General features: G+C 41.3%; 2 protein-coding genes and 1 pseudogene across 3 annotated transcripts; 1 reads left to right on the top strand and 2 right to left on the bottom strand.

Moving 5' to 3' along the window:
• Positions 1-6651: 6651 nt before the first annotated feature.
• Positions 6652-8494, bottom strand: LOC311344836 (annotated as a pseudogene). Its single transcript has 4 exons — positions 8280-8494; positions 7837-8214; positions 7533-7623; positions 6652-7248 (listed from the first exon to the last, which is right to left on the bottom strand). The product of its transcript is annotated as an uncharacterized misc_RNA (transcript).
• A 15-nt stretch (positions 8495-8509) lies between these two features.
• On the top strand, positions 8510-18071 carry LOC311344835 (uncharacterized protein; the record flags this gene model as incomplete). The annotated part of the gene is made up of 12 exons (XM_084469169.1): positions 8510-8516; positions 11339-11499; positions 14124-14270; positions 14602-14775; positions 15038-15196; positions 15588-15746; positions 15907-16066; positions 16323-16588; positions 16751-16972; positions 17115-17348; positions 17520-17639; positions 17997-18071. The coding sequence occupies 12 exons, from the start codon at positions 8510-8512 to the stop codon at positions 18069-18071; spliced, it is 1884 nt and encodes a 627-aa protein (XP_084325295.1).
• Positions 18072-25705: 7634 nt separating this feature from the next.
• On the bottom strand, positions 25706-26653 carry LOC311344834 (uncharacterized protein; the record flags this gene model as incomplete). Its single annotated transcript, XM_084469168.1, has 2 exons — positions 26360-26653; positions 25706-26263 (listed from the first exon to the last, which is right to left on the bottom strand). The coding sequence occupies exons 1-2, from the start codon at positions 26594-26596 to the stop codon at positions 25706-25708; spliced, it is 795 nt and encodes a 264-aa protein (XP_084325294.1). The 5' UTR covers positions 26597-26653.
• Positions 26654-26942: the final 289 nt, after the last annotated feature.

Below are 26942 nucleotides of genomic sequence, written 5' to 3'. Positions count from 1 at the left end.
GGTATTTTGGAATGTTTGGAATATAAGATTAGTTAGGCTCTTCTGACAGTTCCTTCCAGTGTGAGTTAACACTAATGCCGCTTTTCCACCGCCAGTACCAACTCGACTCGACTCGACTCGCCTCGACTCAACTCGGTTTGGTTGCGTTTCCATCTAAAAAAGTACCTCTTCAATGTGGGCGGGTCGTAGAAAAGAACCTCTCCACCATGGGCGGGTCGTCATTAGGTTTTAATCACGGGAGACGCGATTCCCGGGAAATCTGAATCTGATCAAGACTATTTCCTGATTCCCGGGAAAGGTTATGATGGGAAATAAAATAAAATAAAATAAAAAGCGCAATGACTGCGCGTCTATTGTTGTCATACGGTAACGTTGATAGAGGCGAAACTCGAGCCCTATAGGAAAGGAACGACACTGAAACGAAACAGCGAAACGCCGGTCCGTGGACTCCAGCCACGCCGGACACACACAACCACGCCCGACACACATAACGACGCGCAGCCTAACTAGCCCCGGGAAAGGAGCGACACACACGGCGAAACGCTGATCAGTGTCCCCCTCGGGAGCGGGTTCGTGGACTCCAACCACGCCGGACACAACTTAACTTGAGTGAATATTCCCATTTACAGCCGCTGGCCAATCAGTTACCAGCAGCCTGTTTACGTCACACAAAAGTACCTACTCCGCTGGCATGGAACCTCGACGGAGGTAGTACTAAAAAAAAGTACCCGGTACTAGGTACCAGGTACTTTTTTTGCCAATGGAAACGCAAATAAGGCGTGGCGAGTCGAGTCGAGTCGAGTAGGTACTGGCGGTGGAAAAGCGGCATATCATGCTAAATAAGCCTGGCAGGCTAGCTTCACCAGTTCGAGAGGTGATGTATATTTTATAATGTTATGACTGTGTGGGCTTATCTGGTACTATAGCCATGCGTTGGTGTGGATTGGTCACGTATCAGACGATGTTTATGTTTTTACAGACCTACGGTTTTTTGTCTGTGCGGTCTGTTTTTGTTTTTGTATATAGTTTATCCCACCCCTTCCCCGTTACAGACATATTCATACTCTTTGTTAGAACATCAGCATTGGGGCATCTGCACAGTAATTGGCAGGACGATCGCACACATATTATGCTCTATCTTATACTAACACGTTTATATTTTAAGACAGATCTTAGCCATATAATATGTCGACGCAGTCATTGAATATATTATCACTCAATGTGAATGGCCTAAACTCCGCTATCAAACGAACTCGTGTTCTTGAGTATTTTCATCGTAAAAAGGTGGACATTGCCCTGATCCAAGAAACGCATCTAAAACAATGCGATGTGGCACGATTTCAAAATAAACATTACAGATTAATTGTATCATCGTGCGCCCTAAATAGGACTAAGGGAGTATGCATCCTTCTTAATCGGAAATTGTCTTGCGATGTAACTGTCACTGGTAATGATGAGAATGGAAGACTTGCTTTTGCCCGTATTAGCATATTCAATCATAGATTGGCGCTCACATCCGTATATTGCCCAAATGAGCCTGATAGAGACTTTTTTTCTTACATTGGAAACACATTATTAGAACAAAATGACTGTTCCTTAGTGGTGGGGGGTGATTTCAATGCAGTCCTTAATCCATCTCTTGATAAATCTAATTCAGATGCAATAGCCAATCCTTCATCTACCCTATTGAATACACTTATCACAGATTTAAATCTTGTTGATATTTGGCGCATGCAGAATGCTACTGCTAGGGACTATACGTTTTTCTCCAACAGACATAAGACATTTTCCCGGATAGATTATATTTTTCTTAGCCCAACCTTAATTGCCGGACATACATCCATTACTATTTTACCAATACTACTATCCGATCACTCTGCGCTATTATGTAACGTTGATCTGCCCAACATTAAAACAAAGGCTCCCAGGTGGCGTTTAAATACGTCTTTACTAACTAATTCTGGATTTCTTAGTTCACTCAAAGTTCAATTAAAAGATTTTTTAGATATTAACACTAAGGAATGCTCCAATCCACAAATTTTATGGGAGGCCACAAAGTGCTTTATTCGTGGTTTCTGTATTTCATTCTCCTCAACTCTAGCTAAAACAAGAGCTTCCCAGATCACAAATCTTGAAAACAAAATAGAATCGTTAGAAAACTTACAAAAACATAGCTTCTCAGATGATCAGTCTAAACTGCTGAAATCGTTGAAAGATGAATACAAGACACTGGCTGTATCAAAGGCGGAATTTATCCAGCATAGAACTAGACAAAAATACTACTATGAATCAGAGAGGCCTAGTCACCTGCTGGCTCTTATGCTTAAGGAATGTGAAACAAAAGCTCATATCCCAGCAATAAATAAGCCTGATGGCAAAATTACAACTAATCCGCAGTCCATTAATAATTCATTTTTAGCATTTTATGAAAATCTATATAAATCAGAGATTGCTTATGACGACGCTACTTGTAGAGGTTATCTTGACAAATTGGAGCTTCCCTGCCTTGAACAAACAGACCAAGATGATCTGGAAGCTGCTTTAGAGCTGGATGAACTACATAGAGCTTTAAAATGTCTCAATAAAGGCAAATCGCCTGGCTTGGATGGCCTCCCACCAGAGCTTTATTTAGGAATTTGGGACGTGGTGGGCACACTCATGCTTGATTCATTTAATTTTGCAATCAAGACTGGGACCTTTCATAGAGACCAAAAAACAGCACTCATCACCTTACTCTTGAAAAAAGGAAAAGATCCCTTTGAGTGCTCTAGTTTTAGACCAATATCTTTACTTACAAGTGATCTTAAGATATATGCTAAAGTTCTTGCTCTGCGCCTTGAAAAAGTTATTCAATCTCTAGTCAATGAAGACCAAACAGGCTTTATCAAGGGACGCTATGCATCTGATAACATGAGAAGGCTGCTACACATTATAGATGTGGCAGATACACACCCAAATCCTTGTGCCGTATTCTCACTTGACGCGGAGAAAGCCTTTGATAGGATAGAGTGGGATTATATGTGGGCAGTTTTGCAACGTTTTGGATTTAGACATAATTTTATAGCAATGATCAAGGCGCTATACCACTCACCATTAGCAAGTGTTCTGACAGGGGGCATGATCTCTTCTCCTTTTACCCTGCAGCGTGGAACAAGACAGGGGTGTCCACTCTCGCCACTTTTATTTTGTCTATCTCTGGAACCCCTGGCACAAGCCATTAGGCAATCTACAGCTTCCCCTATGAAAATTGGCCATCATAATCATATTATATCTCTATATGCGGATGATATAATTTTGTTCTTAGATAATTTTGACTCCTCTATTCACCCAATCATTAAGGAATTTGGTCATTTCAGCAGCCTGTCGGGCTATAAAATTAATTGGACGAAATCTGCACTTATGCATCTAAATAATATACAAAAACAGACTCCTATTCCTACCTATATTCAGACCAAAAACTCTTTTACATATCTGGGCATTACAATCTATAAAAACATACATAAAATTAACAGAGACAACTTCAACACTATGCTAAGCAAAATAAAATCAGACATTCATAGATGGAGGAATCTAAAGACGTCTCTTCGAGGTAGAATTAACACAGTTAAAATGAACGTATTGCCCCGTCTAAATTTCCTTTTCTTTATGCTACCACTCTGCCCCCCTCCAAATTATTTTAAAGACATTCATTCCATGATTTCCAGTTTTATGTGGGATGGGAGACGACCTAGGGTTCGTTTGACTACACTGCAACGACCCAAACTGCTGGGGGGTTTGGCAGTACCAAATTTTGAATTTTACTATTGGTCTTTTCAGATCAGAGTACTCAGCACATGGGTTGACCCACAGTCTACCACTGCATGGAAATTGATTGAATCTGCTAAAATATTACCACACAAACTGCAAGAAATCCTATTCTCTAACGTAACAAACAAAATAATTAAAAATAATTTTGGGCCTATCATTGCAAACTCCATACAGGTGTGGAAGAAAGCAGAACGTTGGATGGGCGCCCCTTCTAAATTCTGTCAAAATACACCACTATGGCATAACCCGAGGTTATTATGCGGTAACAAACCATTTCATCAACCATCTTGGTCATCTCTTGGAGTGAATAAATTAGGTGACATATATAACGCTCAAGGTCTTTGTTCCATACAAGACTTAAGAACACGCTTCTCTCTTCCTGCGTCCTCTTATTTTGTTTACTTTCAGCTAAGATCTGCCTTAAAAACATATGGAGTTCCCTGGAATTCTCCTCTCCCCTCACATCCCATGTTACAATGGATTGCACCATTACTGGGCAGATATTCTGTCTCTCTAATATATAGTTCACTGATTCAACACAGGGCCAAGGCTTTACCAATTGAATCCATATGGAACAGGGAGCTGGGGAGTTTAAATATAAATTTGGACTGGGAGAGAATTTGGTGCAATCTAAGTATGACCTCTAAGAACCTAGCTCACCAACTAATTCACTTCAAAACCATACACAGAGCCTACATCACACCCTATAAGAGATTTCAGATGAAATTGCAAATTACTAACAACTGTCATATATGTACCACTGCTTCACCCGGAACATTCTTACACATGTTTTGGGATTGTCCAGTTATCTCTAAGTTCTGGTCTCATGTAAACTCAGTTTTAGTGGATATACTTGATATTTTTTATGTTCCTAATCCTGGTTTTTGTATGCTTAACGATAATTCTGATATTAATCTAAAGCAAATTCAGTTGAAAATGATATTTGCAGGGTTTACCTCTGCAAAGAAAACAATTTTGAAAAACTGGTTTTCTCCAGATATGTGTATGAAAGCGTTCTGGATCCATAGCCTGGTCAACATTGTCAATCTTGAACATACAACTGCCCGACTTAACAAGGCACGACCAGTGACTGTTCAAGCTTGGAAATCTTTCTCATCCAAAATAATCTCTTGGGCTAGGGACAACAGCAACTAGGCAATCTCTGATGTGATGTGTTACCTGCTGAACATGTTTTTGTTGCTTTATGTATTGTCTTACCAACCTGATATTTTTCTTCTATCTTTTTCTTTTTTACTTTCCTCAATTTAACATATGACTTTTGATATGTCTGTAACCTCCCCCCCCCCCTCCCCTCCATTTGAAAAACAATAAAAATGTTGATCACAAAAAAAATAGGTGATTGGTTGGTTATGAGAAGCAAGTCTAGTACAGATGGATGGCGAGTGTGTGTGTCTCGTGTTTGCGTGCGTGTGTGTATGCGCAGTGGCGGAACAACTTTATAAAGGGCCCTGGGGCAGAAATGGGTCAAGGCCCCCCCCTCCCCAACACTGTGTGTGTGTGTGTGTGTGTGTGTGTGTGTGTGTGTGTGTGTGTGTGTGTGTGTGTGTGTGTGTGTGTGTGTGTGTGTGTGTGTGTGTGTGCGTGTGTGCCTGCGCTCATATTTGCATTCATAACCTGGTTTTGCACTTTCTTTGGTTCTCCACAATGTCTGCAAATGTAAAATTTATTTGTATATATTTCATTCATATACATTTTACTCTTGCATGATTAAATGGCAAACTTTGCAGGAAAGAGCAGGCTTTCATGCTATTTAAACATTGCTGACTTTCCAACACATGAACACTCATATTTCATATAATTGATTGGATATCGATGGATCGATGGATTCACAGAACAGAGAGAGGAAATTAGGGTCTGAGGTGCCTCTCCCTCTAGATCAGGGATGGGCAACTTTCATGACTAAGAGGGCCACAACTTTTCATCATCCCCATCAGAGGGCCACATGACCGCGCTCTTCACCTAATCGGATATGAGAGAAGCTACAAAATAATGAAAGTTGTTGGTGTGGGGTAGTCATGGACTAGAAAATGTTGAATTTGGTAGATTTGATTTCCTGTTTACTGGTGCGTTATATTCAGTGCAGTTGAAATAGTGGCGACTTAAGTTGACATCCACAGCAGCATGTCCTGACCTTGAGTCAGGTCGATGGATGTTTCAGAGAGCTGGTGGTGTGTAAAACAGAGACATGATCAGCCACAGTCCTTGCCTCTCAGCTCAGCCAGTGCTTGGGGCCATGCTCTCGGTGTCCACCACAGTAGTAAAAAGATAACAAGAAGGAAGTAAGTATGTATGTATCTTTTATGTGTTTTTTCAGAATAAGCCTTTATTGGCCAAGTACGCTTAAAAAAAAAAAGATTTGATTTCCTCATCTTAACTCTGTAACTACATAACTGATACATAGTGCATATGAAACAACAGTTTTTACATCTTATATACACACAAAACATGAAATGATATACCAAATATTTTTATTATAATAAATATATTTGGTATATCATTTCATGTTCAGGTATATCAAATATTTTTATTATAATAAAAATATTTCATCTAAATATAGATTGTCATATAGTAACTTTCATGTGAGGATTTTTATTGAAATGATATTGATACCCATATCAAAATTATTAATTAATAGAACTACATTTTCGGTTTCTGTGTTAAACACTTATGAGGGAGTCACTTTTTTTGTACCTGGAATTTGTTCCAATTGGTGTTCCAATTCTTGTCTGCATCAACTCCTCAGAAATGCACACACACCAGTGGATAGATTCATTGCTGCAGCACATCAGATATAAAATAGAAAATTGTATTCATCAATTCATTCAATTCCTTTATTAACAACATTTTTAGAATAGCAAATAACTTTTGAAAATAAATGTAACACATGAACATTTTTACAGCGACACAAAAACCTTTGGCAAGCACACACATTATGGCTAGAACCAAAATTAACCCCAGCTACAATCAGGTGGATAAATATTAATGTGCTCTGTGCAGCTTCAGAAACTCCTTTATAGAAGACTTTTATAACGACCAGTGTTAACTGGCAGTTAATACAAGCAAATTAAAAATTGCACTTAATTGTTGCTTCCTATCATCTCGCTCTCTATAGTTCAGTGCTATTAGAGCATTGTCCTAATCTTACTATTTACCTTAGCTTCTCTCATCGTATTTTAAGCTTGTACTTTTAACACCTCTGGAAACATTCTTCACATCCACATCACAATATTGAGGAATTCAAACTATATTACGACTATTATTATATATTGATGATAATAATCCATTGACTATATTATTATATTCGATGGATTTCAGTGGCAGGTTTCTCTCACAGCAGACTACAGACTCTTCTGGGTCATTCACTGTTCTTCTTCCCTCCCACTCCAATGCTGCATAGTTCAAGGAATCAGTTTCCTCGTCCTAAAACAGAGTTTGCAAAGGACTCACAGTTGACATGAGTCATGACATGGTACGTATTAGTATTCATCTAACCACCGTTTTGGCTTGAAGTCTTACTAGATGCTATGGGCATGTCTAAGAAATGTAAAGCAATGTTCAAATGTTATTTTGTTCCAAATGTAATAAATACTCAAGTATAAATAGAAGACATCGCACACTAAAACCTTCTATCAACATGGGTGGGATGCTCCTGATATGAGGTGTTGAATGTGTGAATGTGCTGTAGTGTTACAATGCTCACTAACCTGTAATGTATGATTAGAATGAGGATTATAATCACAAGCAGAAAGCAAGCCAACAGAATCCGATGCACCAAGATCACTAGAAAGTTGTGATCTAGAAACAGACAACAATGGGTCGTCATGAATCTGTAGGACCCATCATATTCTGTACCATTACATTAAAAATAATTAATGCAAGATAAAATGTATGGAATAAAATCTAAAATATTCTTTCAATATATTCACATGTGATTAACTTCAATGTATATTATCTTCTTAATCAAATATTTTCCAAATAAACTGGAAGTAGGAAGTAAAAGATATTGACCTGTAAGATCCAGCTTAGTTCCATTTCCAAACACAACTTCCCCACATGCTGCCAGGGCACAGTAGTAAGTCCCAGCATCAGAGGAGTCTACATTGTTCTTGGGGAGAGTGTAGACACAGCTCTGTGGAGCAGACGGAGGACCAGAACTATTCTGACATTCACCCCTCCTGTTTCCATTCAGGTAAACGACCGCAGGGTGGGATGGTCCTGATCCAGATCTGAACCAGTACACACTGGGTTCCCCTTGGCACTGGTTACTGTGGTCCGTCCTTTGGGAGGTAACAGAGCACTGGAGAGCCACAGGGTCTCCCAGCTGAACTGATGCTGACACAGGCTGTTGGACCACAGTCTGGGAGACAAGCCTCTGGTCATTTTGATCTACAAAGTAAATACAAAGTGATGATATGATATTGAATATGAACATTGATAAAGATTGATCTTACCTTTGATGGACAGAAAGGGGGAATGATTTGAGTATTATTGACAAAAATAGTTTGCTTGTAGCTACGTTTTGAATGATCAGATTAAAGTCAGAGCACCTTCTTCCAATGTGGATTTTAAATTAAAGTGGGGCTTCTTTCTTATTGAATTTCGAAGCAACCGTTTGGGGAGAATATCGAGGAGATTGCTTGTACCAGTATGAATAACTGCTATCCATTTGTTCAGCTTCACAATGACGGGTAACAATATTTCCAAGAACTGCTGATTTCACAATGACCAAAGGAAGACTCTATTGGCCCTGAATAAACAATAATTTAAAAAAAAGAATAAATAAGATCCATGAATAATTAGTCTTTAACATTCATACTTTTTTTTGCGGCTTTAGGTTTGTAAAACCTTGATAAGAAATAAAGCTGTTAGGGGAAAGTGACCTCCCCTAAGGTCAGTCATCTTAGTGACTAGTGTAACAGCCTCAAGTAACAGTACAGTAACAAAGGTTGTCTGTCTTTCCCAAGTATAACCTACAGTTATAACCTACAGAGTGCTGCCTACTGGCAGAGTGCTTTCAGTTTAACGGTACATGATACAGAAGGAAATATTTTAGGCATGGGTGATAATATGTTGCAAAACATGTTGTGAATTAGAACCATACCAATTTATAATCCTTTTACTGAAGGGAAGCAAATGGATGATATTCATTCATCACCATCATAGCCAAAAAACAAAGCTATATTATATTGTATATAGTACATAAATATGTTGGATATTTTTGCTCCAGATTGATCGTTAATGGTCCTTATTTATTATTGCTTAACAGGAGACTGTGGAGGTGAAGAAGAAAAAGAGGTGGTCTTGGCTTCGCCGGCTCTTCACCGCTTCACCTCTTCAAAAGCAAATAAGCACGCCACTGCTTATAAATAACTTACATTTTCGATTTATTTTGTAAATTTTTTGGAATGAATTGTGCTTTAATAAACGTTTCACCCATTTTCTCTATAGTATGCATGCGACTCTATATGGCAATGGTAAAAGGCATTCAGCTTTGAGGACCTGGGGTTGCAAGGTTTCAAATTAAACTAGTGAAATGGTGGGAATGGGGTGGTGGGAACTCTACAAGTACAACAGTCATTTACGCTGTGCTTTTTATACATGCGTATCGCCATGTCTCTATGTGGCATAGAGATAAGGGGAGCTAATAAGGCCAAAGCATTAAAAGATTTTCTTAAGGCACCTAGGAGTTTGTGGCCTGTTTATGCAACGAGAGAGATACAACACACACACACACACACACACACACACACCTTATACTGAGATACAGAAAATTAAAAACAACAAGGCCTACAACGACTTGAACTGGGGATATGGGAATTTTAGGAAGATTAATGAGGGTTTTAGGGATTTCTATATTAAAATGTTATCTCCATACAACACATTTTGACAGGGGATAATTCATTACAGGCTGTCATAATCTACAACACCGAGGTCTGAAGGAAGAAAAACGCTGGGACCACGAGTACTGGCTGAACTGTCAGCCAGTACTACTGTCCCACTGGGCACTGCAATATCCACAACCACATCCCAGAGTCCAATGTGCAAACTCATCTCGTCACAGAGCAGAAATGGACTCCATAAGATTGGCGCTGTGAATTATACAAACAAACAAACTACCTGTTAGCAACAACCCAAAACTAGATGTCACATAATGGACTGTTACTAAAAACATAAGCAAATTACAAGGATGAAGCTAACAGCAATATCAAAGAGAATATGAATCGATGAATTGCAAAGATATGACCTTTAATAACAACATTAGTATAAAGCAGTGACATAGCAGACAGCAAAAACACCTAAAATTGAATGTGTTCAAAAGATATGAGCAGAGAGCATTACAAACAGCATTTGCAACGGCGTAGCAAGGCAAAAAACGATCTCATACAACACAGATAAAGAAACACTCACTATGACAAATAATTTGTCTGACATTAACTTATTTCTATGGCCACTAAGTCAATAAGTTACCTTTTCTATAGCATTTTTGAGCCGTCTAATTAACAGCTTTTGCAACCTTGCAGTAACATTAATATTGTGAGCATTGAGTATGAGTATTTCTAACAGCTGAAAAAAAACTCAAATGGTAAAGTATTTACCATTTTCCCCCAGGAAATGTCTTAGTCAAGATGGTCGCTGCCCAGAGCAAGGAGGTGCGGCACTTAGAGCCGTGGCGAAAATTGTGGGGGTATTTTGCTCAAAGATGCCAATCCGCACTAATGAAATAAACAACAGTTTATTTGAATACAAATGGATCTTCTTATTTGTGGCACAGCTGACAAGAAGCATTCGCGCATGCTATCCTGCATGGCTGCTATACAACCACCAGATGCCACCGTTTCAATTCAAAAAGCTTTATTGGCACGACTATTGTTGTAAACAGTATTACCAATGCATTATTTATCTATATTTTTTGTACCTGATGGAAGTACGTTTTCTTTCCCTACGCGAGTTTTGTACTTTGTTTATGCATAGTAATAATAAAAAAGGCGGGGCCCTATTGTTACAGTGCTGGGGGAACCATACAGGGGGACCATACAGTGCTGGGGGAAACACTATTAAACATTTTTTACATCCATTCAAGAATGAAAAAAGGATGCTTAGTATGCACATTTGTAGTGTGCATCATTGTCCCTATAGTAACATCACTTGTTGCCATTAGAACGATGGTTTTTGCCATCAGGCTGATGTCACAATGCCCAGTGATGGAATTATTATGCTATGTTGACTGGTTTCCGTGGCTCTGTTCTTCATCAGTTTACCTGGTCCCCGTGCGAGTACGTCGTGTTTATCACTGCTCTCTCTGTGCGTTTTTTTGCCTGTTGCTCTTCCAACATGCATTGCATTGTTGACTCACCACCCTCTCCAAGACCCTGTGAAGGTAAATATGTGTTAGTTACTTCAACGAATCAGCTGTACCATTCCCTCAAAGAGCCAGTTCAACAAGGGCTGTAATGTTGGAGTGTAGTGAATGTTGGAAAAAACTCATCTTTGTAATTCGATTGGCCTTCAGGTCATCTTGGAGAACAACCGGACCCTGGACCCTCCCTCCTCCGGACGTCCTCCTCTGAGGTCAAGGCCGCTGTCGACTTCCCCCCTGCCTCGGCCCCGCCCTGGCGGGTGGTGGTGTCTGGCTCCTCCCTCAGAGCAGTCATCTGCCAGCTGCTGACTCAGGTATCCAAGTTGTCCCCCCCCGGGCACCACTACTGTCCCACAGTGTCTGTCTACAGTAGTGTTGGCAAAAATAGAGATTTTTCAATAAATATCGATAATATCTCAATGCTCTGTGTGGCGGTGTTAGCTAAAAGTTAGCCATCACTCCAAAGCTAGCATATCGAGTGCAGCGCCTCCGCGACCGGTTTTGGTAGAGAAAGAAAACGGCAGGAGTGCTGTTTAGAAGTACTTTGGCTTTGAGGCAACATGACCAAGGAAAGTCAAAAGACTTGTACACCCATATGCAATAACAATGTTTTGTGTTTCATAACTGTGTGCACACGCGCAGCAATAGCGATCTTTTTCACAACATTTGACCTGCATAAACTATACACATGAAAGCTGAGCCTCCACTGATTCCAACAGTCCAAACCATATCACTCTGTGACTTACTCGCAGATAACAACTTAAGAACAAAGTTCTCCTTTTCTTTTTACAACAAAAAAAGACGTCTTCCCTTTGATGTTTTTGTTTGATTTGATGGCATAAAACCACCATAAACGATATCCAGTGTCTGTGTAACAGGTAAATTAGGAGGAAACAGAGGAAACAGGTATATTACCTTCAATCAGAATACATGTCCTTCATTGCCATCTGCTGGGCATCTGGAGTATTTGCTTTGTTTGTGTCTCATAGTACTACAGGTCTACCAACTGATAATGACCAATTGACAGTACCGGCGCTCCGCACACGCAGAACACGCACTGCGCGTAGGGCACCAAGTGTCTGGGGGGGCACCAAAAAAAAAATCTGTCTCGTAAAAAATCATCATCATAATAACAATCATAATAACGCGATATATTTAAAATGAACATGTGTAAAACGTGTTAATAGCAATACAAAAGTAACATTTGCTCGAGAAAAAGATGCGTCTCCTGTGCGGCCCTCTCTCTCTCCCCTTGGTGCCCCCCTCCCCCACATCCCAGTGGTATGTTCGATTAGATCATTCTCAAGTTTGGCAGACACCTGTGTTTGGACATGGCCTCGGAAAGGCGTCAAGAGTCGGGGGCGGATAAGAGAAAAAAGAAGAGACAGCGAGATGATGCACGCACGTCAATGGCAGGTAAGACAATGTTTTAAATAAAAATGGCTAATTCTGTAATTTAGTCCTTGTATGAATGTCTATGCTCATGCCAGGTAATGTTAACGTTACCGTTAACGTCAACAAACTAACGTTAGCTCCTATATTATTTTAGCCATCAGAAGTCGTCAGCCAAGTATTAGCCAAGTTTACTTATATAGGTCTACTGCATTTCAGGACGTTTATTTGGCATTTGTTATGTAGCCTACGTTATGACGTTATGCATGTGTACTGTGAACCAACGAGTATGCAATTGTGTACTGTAGTGGAAAAAGTAATGCTACAGATGATACTTTAAAGTAATGAGTTGATGAATGGAGAATGGCTTCTGGTAACATGAATTCTGAGAAACCTCGCATCTGCAGGGCAACATCTGCAGGTGAAACTACAATTTGAAAGAAAACAAAGAAATCTTAGTTATGTAGATCCCCTCCCTTCACATTCATAGTTTTCAAATTATGTAGATTTTTTAATATTGTGAGCCATCAATCATAATAGTTTTAAATGTTGTCATGCATCAGTGATTTACACATTGGCTTACATAAACCTGTAATTAATATGTAATATTGTTTTTGAATCAAGGTGCAAAACTGTATTTCAGTGTACAATCCCTGAGTATTTTTTCTTGTATTTCTGAATGCAGGGTCAATGCTTAGATATGTGCAAGGAGTTCCTCAAGACCAGGAGGAAGATTTAGATGATCAACCATCTACCAGCAGTTCAAGCACACATCATCAACCACCAATCTCTGCAGACTCTGCAACAGCACCCAGCCCTGACCAACAACCATCAACTACTAGTTCAGGACTTATGTTAATGTTTGGTGCTATTGTTAATGCAAAATGAGTGTAGTCTTTTATCAAGATTTTAATTTCTCTTTATCTACACATTACATTTTGCAAAACATTAATGTTGAGAAGTTATTTTGGAAATAAAGAGAAACGTACTGACAACTACTGAATTGATGTTTGTTTGATGATTTTCGGGGGGGCACCACAATGCATTTGTGCTTAGGGCACCCAAATGGCTAGCGCCGGCCCTGCCAATTGCTAATTATTTCAGGTGGAAATGTAATCTTCCACTTATGCTGTGTTCCAGCTTTATTCCCTCTAATCAAGTAGTATCCACATTGAATACTTGCACAACAATCTTTATTTTGACACCAAGATGACATTCTATAGCTCTTTCGTTTTTTTGTGGAGATATACTGTATTTACTTTAGGTATGTTATTTCCTGAAGTTTTTCCAGTGGTACCAAAAATGGTTTTGAATATCGATTTTTTTTTTTCAATTGTTGTATTCAAATGTGCATTGTATCGAAGTCAGAAAATCCAGTATTGTGACTAGTCGGATGTATTGAGTAAAAGCCAGGTAGCTGTGGTTCACAGGAAGGTTCATGTTCAAATCAAAGCAGCGGAGGAGCTCTGCAACAGCTCCTGAAACCCCAGGTCGACTTGTGTCTACCACAGACGGTCTAAACAGGTGTCTACCGGTGTCTCTCCAGGTCAGCCCTGGGTCCCGCTCTCCTGTGTGGTGGTTCACCATCTTCCAGGGGGCCCACCGCCTCCTCCAGTCCTCCTTCCCCTGGGTCAGGGTGAGGGTGAACAGGCAGCAGGCCAACTGTCTTCTGCAGCCAACAGCTCCTTACCAGGTCTCTATTGTTGCATAATATCTTTCAAATTGGTTTATAAGTGTTTTAAAAGAACGGCTGATTTGAAAACATTGATTTGTATTCTGAATGCACATAGTTAAATAACACATCTTGCAGTGTAGCTACATAAGCAACACTCTTAATTTCCATATTGTAATATTCTCTTGAATTAAGTTTACCCTTTAATGTTGTCATTTGCCTCCCCTACTGTGCTAAACACAAATTCAACCCATAGAAGCGATTGGTAAATGAACCAACATCAAAGTGACAAATAAGTCCAGTATGAATGCTAAGTGGCAGCATGCTTGTGTCTTCTGGGTCCTTATTCCAGCTGGCTAAATTCATCATGGCCCGCCTGGAGAAAAAGTTGATCCCCTGGAACGGTCTGGAGAAGGCTCTGCTCACCGCGCCACACGTCTTCCAGCATTACGTCGTCTACCTGGTGGCTCAGAGCGTAGCTGGGATGGTCCCGGATCAGCTAGAACCTAGCCAGAGGGACCTGCTGGTCAGTGACAGGGCTTTGCAGGACATAGTAGTGATTCATCTTTGGAATCAATTATATTGCATCTGTTTGGAAGTTTGCTAATGAAGCGATAGTTTAACACTGTTACTGATACTGCTTAGAAATAATATGATAAACATGAATAAAAAAAATTAGGATAAAAAAGATGGAATACATTTACAAGTTGAGTAAGGATTTTTTAGCATACTAGTGAAAGGAAAGCCCATGTGGTCTAAATATCCATTTCCATGTTGCATCCATCCAGAGGATGGAGTGTACACTGAAGAGCCTGCCTCCCGGCTCTATGCTGACCGTCAGCAGCGACCTGGTGGACGACCTCATGGTCAAGCTGATACTGAGGCTCCACCCCCTGAAAGGGCAGGGCTACAGACCGCTGGACCAGCTCCTGACCACCACTCTCAAGGTAGTAGTGCTACTACTACTACTACTACTAAAACTTCTATAACTAGAAAAGCGCTATATGAATTGAATGTATTATTATTGTTATTATTACTACAACTACTACTGATATTACTACAACTATTACTACTACTACAACTACTGCAACTATGACAATATTACTCATTCCACTGTTAGATTAGATGTTTCAGTGGTCCCTTCTGATAATTGTAGATATATCTATGTATCTATTTACCATTAGTCATTTTACATGTACAAGTTATCATACCTCCTGCCCCAAACTTGTTTGCTAACTTTCTTCTTCTCTCACTCTTGTTTGTTACTGTCCCTTCTTTCATTTCCATACTTAATCCCTCCACTCCCCTCCATCTCCTCTCTTTCCCTTTCTCCCCCAGATGAGTTGTTTCATCCTGGCCACGCTGAGGAAGATGCCCGGCATCACTGTGGACACCAGCCTTCCTGCTCCGGGCTGGGACATCAGGAGGCTTGCCTTACTGGTGCATTGCAGCCTGATCAAGTCCTTCGGGACCTCTCTCCAGGTAGGATTGGTTACTGTTGACAACCATGGACCAGTCAATAGAATAGACCTTGATAATTCACTGCAAAGTATTCCATGAGGTTAGAAAGTTCAAGAAGAAGATCAAATAATCAAGGCAATCTTGAATGGAGAAAAAAAAAAGAGGAGACATGATCACCAAATCCAAAGCGCTCCTGTGTGAATGTATGGTGGAGGAGCAGTGGCTGAAGATATCTTCTCTCTTCTCTCTGTTGAAGGGCCCCAATATGCTCGTCTCCATCCTGTGGGAGGTTGTCGAGGCCCTGCTGGCTCGGTACCATTCGGACAGCCCTGAGGAAACCTCCATCCCCACCCAAGGTAACAGCTTCAAACAAAGTGTTCTAATTATTAATAAATTCTCATTCAAAAAAATTCAAGAAGTTGAAAGGCAATTTTTGTTATGCCAGTTTTATTAAACAACTTTAGAAATTGTAGAATATATCTCAATACTTACCACAATGGAATTCAATGGTCAAACACACTTTTCTGCGCGATTTGAGGAGCGCTTAACAATGTGTTGAATTGTATTCATACGTTGATGTTTTTGACTCCTCTCTTGTTGTTCTCCTCTCAGCTCCCAGGGTGATGGAGCAGGAGCAGGAGATGGAGGAAAAGCTCCTCAGTCAGAGACTCCCTGAGCAGCTCAGGGAGCAACTCTACGGCAGGTTTGGCACGTGGGTCCAACACGGCAAACTCTTCTGCAGGGCTCTACCACCAATCAGCACCCCAGAGCCGGACCTCAGAGGAGGGGAGAACACTAGCTGTGGACCTGTCACTGGGGATCTCCTTCCTCCAGCAGCTCAGCCAGAGAAGGCAGGGTCTAACTCCGTCCCCACAACCGTAGGTTTATCACGACACAACAAACAAAGAATGCGAGTCTAGCACCACATACATGCATATTAGCAGCTTGAGAACACGAGAAAATGATATCTAAGGAATATTGAAGTACTGATTTTGTTTTAGACAATCTAAGCAGTCCAGGTGTCTTCCTCTGTAAAACAGGACCCGGTTGTGCTCCAGCGGTCCACAGTTGGACTCATTGTGGCCCAGCTCTTCAGAGGCCGGGATGAAGTGTCCTCCCCCTCACACATCCTCCGGTACACGGCCTTCCAGAACCTGGTTGTCCAGGAAGTCCACCTCCTGCTGCAGAGGGAGGCCACCATGTTCCAGGCCAACCATGGGTTTCGGCAGACCCTGGAGCGCCTGAAGGACCCCATGCAGGAGGTATGCTTGAGGTTTAGTTATAAAACCAAACAAGGAATTCAATTTTGTAGAAAGGAGGATTTAGTCAAATACATAGAATATTTGTGTAGAAATGTAATTTTAAGATTCATATAGAAGAATTAAAGGTCATGTCATTCAACAGGAAAAACTGGGCCTGCAGCTTAGCCGGGTCCTTCAGGAGAGGCTCAAAGAGGCCTTGCCCGGTGTGTGCCTGTCCAGGGACGGGCTCTTGAAGGACCCCCAGAACACTCTGCTGGCCTGCTCCCTGATCGCCACAGAGGTCCTTGATCACCTGAAGACCTCTGTGAGCCTTCCTGACTGCCCCAATGAAGCCGAGGAGTGTCTTCACGGGGAACAGTTGTTGGCCCCCCTTAAGGTCAGTCATCTTAGTACTTGGTGTAACAGCCCGATTGACGACCGGTCTGATTAGGGTGGGCGGGGACTTTAATGTTTCTTCTTTTTTATTATTGAACAGGACCCCCAGAACCCCCTGCTGGCCTCTAATGAACTGGACCCCCAGAACCCCCTGCTGGCCTCTAATGAACTGGACCCCCAGAACCCCCTGTTGCCCTCAAATGAACAGGACCCCCAGGGCCCCCCTGATGCCTTCAAGGGAGCAGAGGAGTGTCTCCACAGGGAAGACACAACGTCGCTCACCTCCCCTAAGGTCAGTCATCTTAGAGACTAGTGTAACAGCCAATCACACAGCCCACGGCGTGGTGTCCTTTACAGTAAGAAAGGTTTCTGTCATTCCCAAGTATAACCTAGAGTGCTGCCTACTGGCTGAGTCCTTTCAGTCTAACAGTGCATGATACACAAAGCAAAGATTTTAGGCATGGGATATAATATGTTGCCAAAAATGTTGTAACTTAGAACCATACCACTTTACTGAAGGGAACTAAATGGATGATATCCATCCATCACCCTCATAGCCAAAAAAGCAAAGCTATATAGTACATAAATATGTTAGATATTTTTGCTGCAGATTGATCGTTAATGGTCCTTGTTTATTATTTCTCAACAGGAGACTGTGGAGGTGAAGAAGAAAAAGAGGAGGTGGTCTTGGCTTTGCCGGCTCTTCACCTGCAAAAGCAAATAAGCACACCACTGCTTGTAAATAACCTACATTTTTTGTTTTTCTTGTTTTTGTTTTATTTTGTACATTTTTTTAATGAATTGTGCTTTTATTGTAATAAATGTTTCCCCCATTTTCTCTATAGTTTGAATAAGACTCTATATGGCAATGGTAAAAGGCATTCAGCTTTGAGGACCTTTGAGGTTGTTGCAAGGCCCGTATCAAATGAAACGGGTGAAATGGGTGGTGGGAGCTCTACAAGTACAACAGTCATTTACGCTGTGCTTTTCATATATGTGTATCACCTTGTCCAACTATGTGGCATAGAGAAAGATATGAGCAGAGATCATTACAAACAACATTTGCAATGGCGTAGCAAAGCAAAAATCTATCTCATACAACACATAAAGAAACACTCACTTTGATGAATAATCTGTCTGACATTAACTTATTTCTATGGCCACTACTATAATTATATTAATAATAATCCACAATAATGTGTCCTTTTCTTTAGCATTTTTGAGCAGTCTAATTAACAGATTTTGCAACCTTGCAGTAACATTAATATTGTGAGCATTGAGTGTGAGTATTTCTCACAGCTGAAAATAACTTAGTAGTTGATGTATTAAACATTGTAGAACGTACACTCAGAGGCGCAGCTTGTGAACAGGCAAGGCAGGCAACTGCTTGGGGCCCCCGAGCCGCAAGGGGGGCCCCCAAGAAAAAAAGATAAATAAATGACTATTTATATATATATATATATATATATATATATATATATATATATATATATATATATATATATATATATATATATATATATATATATATATATATATAGGGGGGCGGAGGGGGGCAGAGTTGACGCGACAGATGCGCCAGTACCGCGCCGAGACGCGCGTCAACGCATTAACGCTGGAATGCGATAAACCGGTTGGACAATTGCATTACATTAATTGGGGACATTACATTATAACAGGGTCCGCGGGCGGAATTGTTGACGGGGGGGTTGTACGGGATTACGGGCTGCTGGAGTTGACGCGCCAGGGTTACTGTGCCGAGACGCGCCGAGACGCGTTAATGCTGGAATGCGATATACCACCAGGCAAGTTCTGATAAACATTAGATATTATCTGGCGGGCCGGATTAAATTACACTTTAGCTGACACAAACTCAAAATAGTGCCTGTATTTCCAGCTGGAAAACGTGCGTCTCTCTCCTCCCTCCATTGTTGATTATGTTTGTGTCGCGGTATAGCCTACTACACGTGACTTGACGTCCTCAGGCGGAAACGTGATTTGTCGCGTACGTCACCCCGAGACGCAAGAAGAAAGCAAATATATATTTTTAATAAGGAAAATGACAAAAATAGTAACGCACAGTGACTTGGATAAATAACTTTAATCTGATTACTTGTTTGGTCAGATTAGAGTAACGCGTTACTAAGTAGCGCGTTAGTGCCATCACTGGTACTCAATATATATAAATAAATGTATGTTTAGCATTTTTTTTTAATCTAGGTAGATCATTTTGACCTAATCATTTTGAAAGTAGCTTGCAGGCCGAAAAAGTGTAGGCACCCCTGAGCTCTAGGCCTAGCAAAGGCCAGTATTTGCTGTTATATTAATGTTCAGAATATCATATGTAGCACCTTTGAAGGGGTTTGATGAGCACTGGAATTGTAATGTGGGTTTAATTACTTAGGAAAACTATTCACAAGTACTTGATTGCCATAACTAATTTGAGATAATTAATACCAAGTCACTTCACACCTGTTAGGTGTGCAATTTAGACTATGTTTATATCTATCTTTGTTAGTTTAAATGTTCTACATTTGTGTTAACATAGTGCTATCCAATTAATGTGAACACTGACTCTTTCAGTGGAGTGCAATATTCAATGTCTTTTGATGTGAGTACATAGCATGTAAATGGCATGTAAAACAGCATTTGCAAAATAAATGCTTTATGCATGGATGAACACTGACCTTATACTGTTTTGGTCAATGTTAATATAACATAATACTGATGAACCTTGGTTGGAGGGGCCCCCTAGGAAATTTTGCCTAGGGCCCCAACAGACTCTGAAATCGCCACTGCGTACACTCTATTTTGTATAATTATTCACATAGGATATCATCATATTGGGCTGCAGAGAGCATCACAGGCAACATCAGTCCACTAATTAGTGTAACTCGTAACCAATTACCAAAGAAGTACCAAAGCAAGCGTTACAGTAATGGAAATTTGAACATAAGTAAGTAACAGAAGCTGTTTTGTGCAAAGGCCGGTTAGCTCAGTTGATTAAACCCCATTTGGCCCCTGCGATAATTGCTAACGGCCATACCGCCATGAACATGCCTAATCTTGTCTGATCTAGGAAGCTAAACAGGGCCGGCTCTGGTTAGTACTTGGATCGGAGACCACCTGGGAATACCGGCCGGTCAAGTGCTGTTACCTTTTACTTTTTCAATCATTGGTTTTGTAATCATTGTGGTTTTGTTTTGCTCTTGTACAAAACCCTGTTTGGCCCCTGCAATAATTGCTCACAGCCATACCGCCATGAACCAGGGAATTGAACCAGGTTCCATAGAGTTTAATGGTCAGGGCCCTTAACAAACCGAGGAGCCGAGAACCGTTACCAGGAGGGACCGGGTCTAGACCAGTGATTCAGTGGGAGTCATTGGCTGGCCCAGAAAGTATCCTGACTGACTTACTGACTGAAGAAGGACAGACTGGAGACCAGATGCCGCTGAAAGTGAGTATACAGTAGTTTGTTATTGTTAGGGTTAGGGTTAGAGTTAGAAGGGTCACATGCTGTCCTGATTATTCATTCGTTCAACGTTCAATGAAAGAAAATAGTTTTACATAATTTAAACTCCTCCTACTAGCATGAACATATAGATCAGTCTTTTGAATGACATTTGCTAAATGTAAAAGTAAAATAAAAAGTTCCTGTAAATGTCACATTATATACATTAATAATTAATAAATATTAACTAATTAATATAGATATAAAGATTTATTTAGCACACAAATTGACTTCCAAGCGTGCGTTGGTGTATAATAGTTATTTTAATTCTCTGGAGATTGTTAATAAACAGAATCAGATCACCAAAAACAACAAACCAAACAATAATAACTGAGAATGAGGGCAAACGTCGACGTTAATACGCCCAACATCACCCTGATGTTATAAAGCCAAACATCATAGAGCTGCCAGCTCTCACGGTTTCACTTTTGCCTGTTTACACACGCTCACACGCCACACATCCAATTTCTCACGGCAAAAAAAAAGCCGAGACGCGTTCGTTCCTTTCACCCCCGTCAAAAAAAAAGTTGGTAGCCCTGCGTCATATGACGAGAAACAGATTAGCATGATTTATCGATGATCGATTATCTAACTCCAGAATATAACAGGACCGATGCCTTCTTCTACTGGCTGATGGGCGTTGTGGATTATTATAATAAACTCGCAAACAGCGGTGCCTGCCAAACAGGGCGACATCACGTGCGTCGGGAGCGTCGAAGTGTCCCTGAGCAAGTCACCTAACCAGGTGCCTTGCTCAAGGACACCTCGACATAACTAGGATCTGAGCGGGGATCGAATTGGCAACCTTCTTACTGCTAGTCAACCCGCGCTACCTCCCGAGCTAATATCACCCCAAGAAAGAGAATCAAAGTTTCTAAACTTAGCCTTAACCTTTTCTTCCTGCTCTATCCCTGCAACAAAAAATGACAAAAATAATAAAAACAAGAAAAAGGAAAAATCGAAATCCTTTTCCCCTCAAAACTATGTTATTATTGCTAATATTATTTGTTTGTGCTTATCAGCTGGCGCCACCAGAGGGCGCCAGGCGACCCTTCTGTGCTATACAGAATTGGACAGTGGTGTCCGATGGACTTTTTATCCCTTTACCCTAACCCATACTTTATCACACCAACGCTTTAGAAGTTCTCCAGGTGTAGGATCCTGTTAAAGCTGAGTTATGTGCTGCAGCTTTAGCAGGAAATTGGTCCAAGTCTCTACGATCTTCAGAGAAAGTAACGAGGTCATCCCTTCACACTTGGTGAAAGTTTAATACATTTATGAATCTTTTAACTGACCTAGGAGCGCTTAATCACAAACCAAGTCCAACACACCACCAGTCCAACACACCACCAAACGACCTGGATTAGTCTCATCCTATAGGGTTAGGGCTAACCCTACCCTGAGGAACCCTCCATCTATAGACATATTTAGACCACATCTGGGTACTCTGAAATTCGTGGATACACTAACGAATCATAGTGCCTCAATCAAACTTAAATACTCCATACAACATTGCCTAACTCAATTGATTCTTTTTGGACACGACTACATACAACAACCATCATCCGACCACACGCTTGAATGTAAAACTTTTCTTCAGACAGATGGATATGCTCTCCGCCACAACACCAGTGTTCATGTGAACCTTTCGAGAGCTTGGTCAAATCTCAATTAATTTGAAGCAAATTTACACTTTGAGGGTTACAGCTCCATTCAAAGCTCTATGGTGAAGGGGACATTAAGGGGACACTTACCCTTCAACTGGTTTGTATTCTCAAAGTAACTGCACTCGCAGATGAATGACTACAGAATTATATCGGCCTTTAGAATCATTTAATTTGAAAGACATTGTAGTTTGTGCCAAATGGCAGCCCGCAAGACACAATAGATCAATTCCCTGACTACTTCTGTTAATTAAGATATTTTTGTAAGATGATTATCTATTTGATATGACATGTCTCTCATGATGAAGACATGAATCTCCTTATTATGAACACATGACTCTCATGATGAACATATGACTCTCATGATGAAAACACTCATGTATAATAAGTATAGTAAGTAACTTACCCTTACCTTCCATGTCTATAGTAAGTATAGTAAAGTAACTTACCCTTACCTTCCATGTCTATAGTAAGTAAAGTAACTGACCCTTATATTCCATGTCTATAATAAGTAAGTTAGTATAGTAAGTAACCTTAACCTATGTTTTGAAGTAGTCAATATTCTTGATGATCCCACACTGTATTGTGTAAAAGACACACAGTGAACACATCATTGTGTTGAAGTTGTAGTCATACTAGTGTGACACATCCACACTTTGCTTCTACAAAATGGGGGTTAGGATTAGAGGGCTAGGGTTCATAATATCACACCATCTAGGACTGATGCACCCTCACCCTAACCCTAGCAACATTTAAACACCAAAACACTGGACTGGGGAGATTGGGGAGACTGGGAAGACTAGTAGTCCAGTCATTTTAAGCCAAAATGGGGATCAACTTCGAACAAACTGCAACAGAAGGAAACTCAACTGATTTTGTATCCTCAATATGTCCTGAGTAAGGAAAACAAAGCCCAGAAGAATCCCATTAGGGGAAAGTTTCGAAAAAGACCCAAATATAGCCAATTCTTACGCCTATTCATCCTTTTTCTCACGTGAATAGGGTAAAAAATGTATCATTTAGATATCATGAAAATTACTGAGTTGATTACTTACATCAAGACAAACAAAAAATGTATTACATGTTTTTTGTTTTTTGCTTGTTAACATAAGGTGGCATACGGTGCTTAATTGAATTACATATGTGCTGATTTACATAAATACCAACAGATCTAAACATTGGGCATAGCCAGGTGAAAATGTCTTGTAGAATCTTGTTGACATCTTAAGCCCAGTTCAGACCAAAGATTCGCGACGCAACGACTTGCAACGAGACGGTTTTAGAACGTCGCAGGGGAAAAGTTGCAGCAGTGTGAACTGGTCGTCGCAAGGCGTCGCAAGGCGTTGCAAGGAGTCGCCAAAGATTGAACATGTCAAATCGCCAGGTCCAGTTTTAGAACGCAACGATGTGGCTATTTCTCTTCAGCCAATCAGGACACAGCACATAACAATTTAGGCTTATTAAATAGGCCTACAAGTTGTAGATCCTTATCTTTGGTTCCAGAACAACGATTGTAGATAACGTTAGGCTTGAGCTGATTCATTTACATTATTTTAACGGGACCACCGTTACCGTTACACGTTAGCCGTTGTTATGGTTACATGCTGCCAGTCCGACGTGTTCCCATTCCGACAGTCCTGTGCGCGTATGCAAATTAGCCATGTGCGCCAAACAGAAGAAGGGCCCTATCTTGCGCCCGGCGCAATTTACTTTCTACACCGACGCATGTGTCGTTGCTAGTTTGCACCCGGCGCAAAGCTGATTTTCCCCCGCAGCAACCAGGCACCACTACACTTGCATGTTAAATATTATGATGTCAAAGATTATGCATACGTGTGAAACTGCATAGAAATAGCGTGTGGATTGTGGAAACATTTTTTTTCCATAGGGCTGCATGAATGAACATGAATGAAGTATAGTAAGCTATGCCATGCGTTAAAATAATAATAATAATAACAATAATACATTCGAGAAAGTATATTCCAGGCTTCCAAAACAAAATCTAGTTTTAGGGTAAATGATTGGTTAAATGATTTGGGAAAGAACAGCTGATACAGCGGTAAATTGTAGGCCTACTTTTAAATCAATGCATCTGCAAACACCGTACAGCAAACACATATGTTCTTGACAAAGACATCGTGTACAAGCCCATTACTTTTAGGATTGATGAGTATTTGATCGTGAGAAAACATAGTTTTACCGCGAGTGAGTGTTTAAAATAATGAATGAATGCGGGTGATGCTTGGTGCGCGTGTGTGTGCACGCCCATCTGTCTAAACACACGCAAATTAAACACGTAAGTGTATGAGAAGGAAATCGAGTCAGTCGACCTGCGATAAGCAGCTGATTCTGAACGAACTCGTCTTCGAGATGGACGTGTTCTAACGCATTTATAATCAATGAAATGTTAACACAACAGTATATATCTGACCATTTAATTTTCGGGGAATTTTAGGGGAAGCCGAGCTTCCCTTGCAGTCGAGAAGTCGCCACTACGAAAGAATGCAATGTATCCAACTAGCGGGATCTAAACAAACTAAGCTCCAGCGAATTACTACAATGCAGAAGTAGTGGAGAATGGCGAAACACAGCAACTCTAGCCTACTCTCAACCAAAATAAAACGAATCGCAAACCTAAATTAGGTTACTTTTTAGCAGGATGGAAGTGATGCTGATGCGGCTCTCAGCTGTGCCAGAGCGTTCACAGTTGCTAGGGAGACTACCTGCCGTCGCCGCCCGGTGCAGCAGTGTGAACTGCCCCGTTTTTAGAACGTCTCAGCCCGTCTCGCCGCAAGGAGTCGCAAGGAGTTGCGAGTTGCAAGCAGTTGCGTCGCGAATCTTTGGTCTGAACTGGGCTTAAATGTTGACTGTGGGGGGGGGGGGGGGCGATCGTGATTGTTGACGGGGGGGACGGACGGACCGACGATTGGCGGGGGGACGGGGGGACGCGTGTTTTTTGTTTTTTTTGGCCGTGAGAAATTGGATGTGTGGCGTGTGTAAGCAGGCAAACGTGTCTCACACGGTGCACCGTGCAAGTTGGCAGCTCTGAAATGTATAAATCGAATTACGTGGGAGCCAGAGGGAACCAAGCTCCCAAAAAGGCTAACAGTTCTCAATAAATAATGTTACGCCATATCATGTTGTTTCAAGAATTTATTTCAACACGAAACAGTAAGGAGGCACTCAAACAACACTTTTACACATATTTGTTAAGGCACAGCAAACAGTGACAATCTTATCCAACGGCATTAGGTTTTCACCCTCACATTTGATGAGCATGTTCACAGGTACAGTGGAGTGTAAGAATTTAAATTTGTTGCGCACAACACCAATCACCCTCTCAACATGAATCCTGAGATGTGCTATGGCCCTAGTCTCCTCCACATCTTTCGCATCCAGCTGTGCACGACCCCTTGTGAACGTAGGTACCTTAACTTCAGCACACATCATACCCACACTTTCCCTGATATTAAAGCCCCTATCTGCCAGCACAATGTCACCTGGCAACAGTTTGTTGAGGAAACCACTTTGCTCTGTTATACATTTGTCACTAGTGCGCCCACCCCACCCTTGGGATATGAAAGAAATTACACCCTTTAGGTGTAAGGGTGTAATTAGGTACTTCATGGTGTATGCATGTTTATACTGAGAGAAAGTCTGTGCCCTTGCCAGTACATTTGAGGGTTTTTCAATAAACACCTGGAAACAATCTACTACATTTTTCCCGAACGATTCCACAAACTGGTGTGGCATACTCGTCAATAAACAGTCTCTGCTTGGCCAGTGCACTAATGGACACAGCCGTGCATACATCACTCCAAGGGTATGGTGAAAGGCATCACTGACTGTTGTCCTGTGTACCCGAAACAGATGGCTGATGTGCTTTACTGGCAGGTCTAGTCTGAGGCGCATTAGAGTCAACAGGACAAGCTGGAAGGGTGAGAGTTTCTTCATCCTACCTTGAGGCAGATATGGGGTGAGACTGCATAGAAGTGTCTGAAACATTACATAGCTTGCAAGTCCTGTGTAATACTTCACTATGTTATCATCACCACTCAGAAAGTTCTCATTCATCCGGTACTCATCAAGCTCCTCCTTCAGCTTTCTGTTTTCCTCCAAAAGACTGTTGATTACATCTCCTCTAGATGTGCAGTCCACATTCCAGGTCCTGTGCTGGGGATGGTGGCCGCTGCTCCTGTGCTGGGGATGGCGGCCGCTGCTCCTCTGTCGGGGATGGCGGCCGCTGCTCCTGTGCTGGGGATGGAGGCCGCTGCTCCTCTGTCGGGGATGGAGGCCGCTGCTCCTCTGTCGGGGATGGAGGCTGCTGCTCCTCTGTCGGGGATGGAGGCCGCTGCTCCTCTGTCGGGGATGGAGGCCGCTGCTCCTCTGTCGGGGATGGAGGCCGCTGCTCCTCTGTCGG

Source organism: Micromesistius poutassou (assembly GCF_964030765.1).
Source record: "Micromesistius poutassou genome assembly, chromosome: 6".
NCBI classification, from domain to species: Eukaryota; Metazoa; Chordata; class Actinopteri; order Gadiformes; family Gadidae; genus Micromesistius; species Micromesistius poutassou.
Note: the sequence above shows the minus strand (reverse complement) of the source record. Positions and strands in the feature narration are given on the sequence as shown.